The 7,395-nt window shown below is 45.1% G+C and overlaps 1 protein-coding gene across 1 annotated transcript; it reads right to left on the bottom strand.

Annotated features, from left to right (window-relative positions):
- Positions 1 to 405: 405 nt before the first annotated feature.
- LOC112075756 (glial fibrillary acidic protein-like) lies at positions 406 to 5,459 on the bottom strand. The gene is made up of 9 exons (XM_070441049.1): positions 5,151 to 5,459; positions 2,657 to 2,717; positions 2,424 to 2,519; positions 2,117 to 2,278; positions 1,793 to 1,918; positions 1,407 to 1,627; positions 1,112 to 1,155; positions 849 to 934; positions 406 to 622 (listed from the first exon to the last, which is right to left on the bottom strand). The coding sequence occupies exons 1-9, from the start codon at positions 5,393 to 5,395 to the stop codon at positions 572 to 574; spliced, it is 1,092 nt and encodes a 363-aa protein (XP_070297150.1). The 5' UTR covers positions 5,396 to 5,459; the 3' UTR covers positions 406 to 571.
- Positions 5,460 to 7,395: the final 1,936 nt, after the last annotated feature.

Consider the following 7,395-nt stretch of genomic DNA (forward strand, 5'->3'; position numbering starts at 1 on the left):
TGCTAACCCCAGCAACTATACTTTCATCTTGACTTCTCACATCCACTCAAACCACACAACTTCAGCACGACTCCTGCCACTAGCTGAATAACAATCACTACATTTCAAGGCCTCCTCTCTGGCTACTATCCAAACACAATGAAAACATTTCCCATTCTGATCTGTCACTATTATTATGAGCTGAACAAAAAATAAATTTCCAAGCATTAAGTCTGTTAATCACGAAGGGTAGTAGTCCAAGACCCTTCCTTCTAAGGTGCATGGCCACACTTCCCAGCACTAAAGCCTATCTCCAGTTACAGCAAAAATGCTAACAAGGATGCAATGAGGGATTATTTTTGTTTCAACAAAATGCAACTCCTAAGTATTTAATGATGTAGCATGGTCTGGGGGTGATGATGAAGAGGGGAGGAAGGGGATGGTGAAGTGGTTGCAACTGGGGGGACTTTGAGGTTTGGAGAAGAGGGAGGTGCCTGGTCAGGAAAGGGTGTCATTATCATGCAAGGCCTCTAAGCGTTACTGGGGAGTGGGGACAGTATGACAGACATATAGCWAGCACCATTTGTGTCCTTTAAGGACTGTCAGGAATCTCCTTCCTCTCAGCCGTAGACTCCTTAATGATCTGAAACACAGAGAGCAGGGAACAGGGCATGTTAGGTTGTAGATGCAGCAGTAGGGAGGGACTGTCTATAAGTGATCTGAAAGCTTGTGAAATTGCATGTATTGAATAATACAATGTAGCATGCTGCCCTCTGGAGGAGCTAAGCAGGAAGSAAGCACATTCACACATCTGATATGGGAATAAATCCCCCATGGATTCATTCAATGATCTATGATGTTCTACATACCTCCCCGTCTCTAGTCTCCACAGTCCGCACTATGATGCTCCTCTTGACATGGGCCTCTGGAGAGAACTTAGTGTCCATACTGGTCTCTATACTCAGGGAGAGGGTGAGAGAGACCTTTAGCTTTCAGATGCCCATGAATCCAGTCAGAGCCGAATCCTAACTTGAGATMTATGCATCAGCACATCATTCATATGGCTGGGGTAAATTATTATATGCCATGATAGACRATGCTAATATGTCTGGGTCAGGATACCCTTACTCACCTCTGAACTGCAGGTTGGAGAAGCTCTGCATTGGAACAGTGATCCTGAGGAAGAGGAAGAGAGAGTATCAGTAACTACCAGCCACCACCTATTGTCTTTTCTTTCTTCATCACGCTGTCTCCTCCCGACCCAGCTCATTAGATCCACATTATTTTTTTTCACTTTATTCCCTCCAACACCCTCTCTCTCCTTCCCTCCTCCCTCCTCCCTCCTCTCTTCCTACCTTCTACCCTCCTTCCTCTCCACCCTCCTCTCCCTCCACCATCCTCCTCCCTCTCCACCGTTATCTCCTCACCTGCTCTCCTCTCCCTCCAGCAGCTTCCTGTAGGTAGCGATCTCTATGTCCAGGGCCAGTTTGACGTTGAGCAGGTCCTGGTACTCCTGCAGGTGTCTGGCCATCCCCTCCTTCAGAGTCTGGATCTCCTCCTCCAGATGACCCACCGTATCCTGGTAACAAGCCGTCTCCATGGAGAAACGGTCCTCCATCTCGCGCAGCTGCTGCTCCAGAGACTCGTTCTGCAGGAGAGGAGGAAGAGAGGGAGAAGGAAAGGAAGGGGGTAGAGGTTTGGAAAGAGATGAAAGAGGAGAGGTGGTTCAGTTAGAGAGGGGAGTCATGGAACTCATGGTCTTCTCATGTCTCATTGTTGATACAGCACACTCTGCTCTGATTGGACAACTCACTGTTCCACGGAGCGCCTCCACGTCACAGGTCATGGCCTGGAGTTGCCGTCGGTACTCGTTGCCCTCCTGTTTGGCCAATCGCAAGGCGTCTGCATTCCGAGTAGCTGCGTCGGTCAAGTCGGTAAACTGTGCATAACAACAAAAGGAGAGACAGGACAGTTTAAAAGTCTGCATCTTATAGTGTGTTGTCAATGTGTGCATTGTGCAACACCAGGCTGTATGCATGTTTATCTGTATGGTAGTGTGTCTGCCTGTGTGTCTGCCTACAGGCGTACAGTAATGTGTGTACATGTATGTGCAATAGCCCAAGCTTTCTGATATGACCTTGGAGCGGTACCACTCCTCCGTCTCCTGAATGTTCGAGGAGGCCACGGATTCATACTGGACCCGGATGTCCCTCAGAGCAGCAGTCAGGTCTGGCTTGGACACGTCCACATCCACATGGACCTGCTGGGCCATCAGCTGCTCCTGCAGCTCACGCAGCTCCTATAGAGAACCAACCACAGGCTTACAGGTTAAAGGTCACCTCTTTCACTCTCTGAATATTCACTATTTACTTTAGAGATGGAAACAAAGGTTGGTCAGTAAGGACTAGAGATTGCCATAGAGACGAGGGGAAGCTGAAGCGCACCTCCTCGTGGATCTTCTTGAGGAAGGCAATCTCATCCTGCAGCGCGTCTATCTTCCTCTCCAACTGGACACGGTTCAGAGACGCCTCATCCACGTCCTGCACACAGAGAATCCTTAGGTCAATGTGACATGTATATTCCTCATATAAAAACACGGGCTGTGAAGATCACATGCAAACAGGGACATGGTCAATAATAGTGAAATTGATACAAATTATGAGAGAAATGACCTCACCTGTCTAAAGGCGTTCAAGTTGCCCTCTGCATCCTGTCTAAGAACCATCTCATCTTGCAGTCTGATTGAAAGAGAAAGGGAGAGTGAGGAAAAATAGAAYACAGACAGATAAAAGGAGAGGCAGTGTTAGGGTGCACACTAAGTCCACTCATTGGTCACGCAAAGAGGATCAATGCACCTCAGATAAAGCATAGTTRCAASCRATTCTCTATTGATACAAAGTCAATGAATCCCAGTCAMGAWCKCACCAATGACRCAATATATATGATCATGTTTTCCATCCAGAAAAGTGAAGGGATCATGATCAGSATATGATTAAATGTGTRTATGTATGAATATCRTTGTATACATAATGACATGAATAAACTGATGATAAGGACTGTGTGAGTACCACTTGTCTTCCATGCTGCAGTAGCAGAGTTGGCAGTAGGTGGGCTGAGCTCAGTGGAATGGAGAGCTTACACATCATTAGCCATTCACTTCTATACATCAGCCTGCCATCAGCCTTTCAGCCTTGCAAAGAGCAGTCTACGCAAACAGTGAATCTGAGAAAAATGGCTTTAAAGTATTTTTTTTACTCTCCAGACAAATATGTTGTAGGTAGATAAGTGATAATGCACTGATATATTATCTTATTATAACATGACCACTTACCTGACCTATGACCCCTAAAATGCTGATACTGCACTCTGCCTTTGTATGACAAACAACTATATGGGTAATGCAAAAGAAAAGTACAGTATCTACAATCTAAATGTGTTTATCAAACGTTTTGACTGTCTCATGGTGTGTGTGAGGGTGTGTTATGATCGGGATGGCCTGAACTCAGAACCAGATAGAATACCAAGGCAAACTGCACAAACTTCACTTAGTAACTTCACTTACTGCTGTTTGCGTTGGTTCTTACGTGGATATTGTAGTTACTTCACATTTTAAACAAAATTTTCTTTGAAAATGGAAGATAATTCAACCAGGAGACTACAAAGCCTGATTTCAGTCTTAACTCAATTTGACCAAATGTGTAGTTACTGCTGTTTTCAATTGTATGACAGAGAACATCTCTGATCTTCTCAATATCAGATTCTAAATGTTTTGCAGTGAAGTAAAATCCTAATAGTCAAATCAAAGTGTATTGGTTGCGTACACAGATTTGCAGATGTTATCGCAGATGCACTAGTACTGGTACCCATTGTGTAATTTTTCTCTTTTTCTCTCTGCATTGTAGGGAAGGGACCATAAGTAAGCATTTCACTGTTAATCTACACCTGTTGTTTAAGAAGTGACAAATACAATTTTATTTTATTTTATTTGCGCAGCGAAATGCTTATAAAATGCTTATAAATGCTTCATCATCATAATAGTACATTATAGTATATATATATATTTATACTTTACAAACATACTTTTTCATTATTTAGTTCTCTAAAACTGTAGTAGAATTATTATTTTTTTAATCTATAGGTTTACCAAACGGTTAAGTGATTACCAATTTAGATTAGTCGGTTAATAGTAAAATGTATTTWAAAAAATTAGAAGYCTATCATAGCAAAAGTAAAGTGAGCATTGCATTGTGAAAAGAAACCAACACGTACTGCATTGTGAATGTGAAACATGTATTTCCAGACGGAACACTAATTAAGTTTGGTAAAAAAGTGACTATGATTTGATGTTGTACTTACTCAATTGAGTTGAGAAATGACTGCCTTTCTGATGATGTGGTTTGAGTTCTGTACTAAGTGTTGTGAAAATCTACCACATACTGCACCAAGGAAAAGATCTGTATTCAGAGAGCAGTGACACTCACACACATGTCTCTGATCCATAGTATACACAGGCTCAGAAACCAATACACTTAGATGTTCCCTTTATCCTTGGCAACAACAAAAAACACCCTGTGAAAACATAAGCTATAACCTCATAACTATAAACRATGCCACTTAAGCAATAAACCAATAAACCTAACTTAGAAGCGTGTATTTTATGAATGAGTATTAAGGGGGATCAGGCAACAACAGAACATCTGCCTGGCTCCCTGGTCTCTTTGTGGAAATCAGCTGGAATGTGTTTCCTCCATTCCTCCACACTCATTGAATGGCTGTAGGGGTCTGGTCAGGATCAAGTTTAGAAAGAGGGACACACATTGAGTAACGCTTTCTCAGAGCACAGTGTTTTCAATAACTAACAAGCCGAAGCATCTACTGAGCAATTGTATCATGTAACACGATATCCAGTCATACTGAATTGTGTTATGGCAACTATCCACTTGTTGGTTTTAGACTWTAGCAAAGATTCCAATTCAAAACTAACATATTGACCAATACACATGCAAAACACTAGGAATCCACTAAATCAAATTACGAATCCACTTTTAAGTGGACAGACTGCTGAAGCAATTAGAACTCCACAATATCAATTGGAACTCCAAAATACTAAAACAAAGTAGACTGATCAATGCCCAATTGTAGTGATGGAAATGAGACTGCCTCATTCTCACCTCTGTTTGAGCGTGGCCACGTCAGCAGCCATGTTGTCCCTCTCTATCTCCAGCCGGGCCTTCCCAGCGCTGAGTCCATCCACCTGCCTGCGCAGCTCCCTCAGCTCCTCCTGGAAGATGTCCCCCAGACGGCTGGGCTCCTTCCCCCTCAGTTGGTTCAGCTCCGTCACCAGCACCGTGTTCTGCTGCTCCAGGAAGCGCACCTTCTCTATAAAGCTGGCGAAGCGGTCGTTCAGACCCATCATCTCCACCTTCTCGTTGGTGCGTGTCTCCCGGTACTGGGCCTTGAGGAGTGAGTCAGCCGAGAAGTCCAGCGGTTACAGGGGTCACAGGAGGCGGGGCCTTACCAGCCGACCCCAGGGGAGAGGCGGGAAAAAGTGGTCGCTGGATCAGTGGGTCAGGTGCGGGGGCTCATGGCACGGGAGAAGCGGCTGGACGGAGGAGAATGCTGATGCCGCACAGCCCCCCCCACACTGCCGGCCCGCTGGGGCCGAAATCGCTCCTGCTAACGACGCGACAGGACTCTTGATTCCTCATGGCTGGAAATGCAAACCCTGTAGAGGGACCACACATGCCTTTAAGGGAATAGTGACAATCCGCATCCTGGAGAGAGAGTACATCAGGGAGGGGCGAAAGGGCTGGGGCGGGCCGGTAGCCTGGAATAGCGAGCAGAAGAGGAGGGGCAGGCACAGAAAGAGAGAACGTGGAGAGACAGACAGAGAGAGAAAAAGCAAAGGAGACGGAGAAAGAGAGAGAGAGACGAGAGCAGAAGAGAGGAGATCAGAGAGAGAGGAGAGAGAGAAGAGAGAGAGAGAGAGAGAGAGAGAGAGAGAGAGAGAGAGAGAGAGAAAGGAGGAGATGGGTGTAATGTTGGACACCTCAGAAAAGGTGTGTGGCCAGGGATCTTTTGTGCTGTCGTCCACTCAAGTCTACAAAGGATGGCTTCGCGTCCTGTTGCGCTTCTTCTCCTGTCTCCTCTCTCTCTGTCCTTGTTTAGAATTCTCAGGATTTGTGTGCGACAGCAGCTTGGCTACCAAATCAAAGCTGGCCTCCGCACCACATGCTCAGTCACACAGACACAGATGGGCGGAGCAGCTGTGATTGAAGGGAAGAAAAGAAGACAAGGGAGGTGAAGGAATGAGCATCTCCTTTTCCTCCATTCCTGTTAGTTGGTGACTATATAGGGTCAGAAAAACGAGAGGGACAGAGAAAAAGGGGGACGAGAGAGAGGGTCAGATAGTAGCTGTGTCTTGTGTGGCACTGCTGTCTCGCTTGGCGTCGCAAAGAAACGTATTCCCACTGAAGCCCTCCAGATGTATCGGTATCTACTCTATGGCCTTGCGCCACATCTGTGTGGACAGCGTGCACGTCTAGGGATGATCTCGCACCCATCCCTGTTCCTCTGCTCCTCTTAGTCTCTCCTATGTCTGGAGTCAAAAATGGGAATAGTCCAATACATAACACGCAAGAAAAGAGCAAAGTAGTTAAGGTGCCTCTCTTTCTTGGTCTTATCTTAGGTAATCAAATTAGAAGTCAAGAACAGTTATTCAATTATTGAATATCATCATTGTGACACAGTATGTCCAAACTATTCGTTGAGATACTGAAGACAAAGTAGGAGGAGCAACAGGGGAAGTAGAAACAAAATCACGTCTATAATAGTAAATGCCATTTGATGACTCTTATTCACAGCTGATCGGATATCCAGTATGCGAAGAATTCATGCTGGGGAAATACTTTTTTGAGAGTCATTGTCCTGTAGTCATGGATACATAATAAACTGCAGTGTACTAAACAGTCAACAAGAGACACCATTACATGTGCTAGCCAATAGGAGAAGCCTTTGGGCACAGGGACTAACGAACAGATAGCAGCTATACATCTCCACCTCTTTGTTACCCCCTGGAGTTTTCTGACCAGAGTCACTGACAGCTGAAAGATACATAAGACCTATAGGCCACATCTATCAGTGGGTTGGAGGGCTTCTCTGTGGACAGACACCCAGCCAACACAGGAGCATGGCCAACCATTACACACACAGCATTATTAATCGTCACTATCATACACATTATTAACTGTATCAACTACAAAGGAAGCTATGTGTCAGAGGACTGGGCAGTAAGATCCAGAAGGCAGCCAGTTGGATGCCGCCTCTTTAGCAACCATACAACCACTCCTTTCCACAAGTCACATCTCATAAAAGCCGCTGTTGTAAAGTTGATGGCGAGCTCATTCAATCAGACTT

The sequence above is a fragment of the Salvelinus sp. IW2-2015 genome, unplaced genomic scaffold (assembly GCF_002910315.2).
Source record: "Salvelinus sp. IW2-2015 unplaced genomic scaffold, ASM291031v2 Un_scaffold3374, whole genome shotgun sequence".
Taxonomy (NCBI): Eukaryota; Metazoa; Chordata; class Actinopteri; order Salmoniformes; family Salmonidae; genus Salvelinus; species Salvelinus sp. IW2-2015.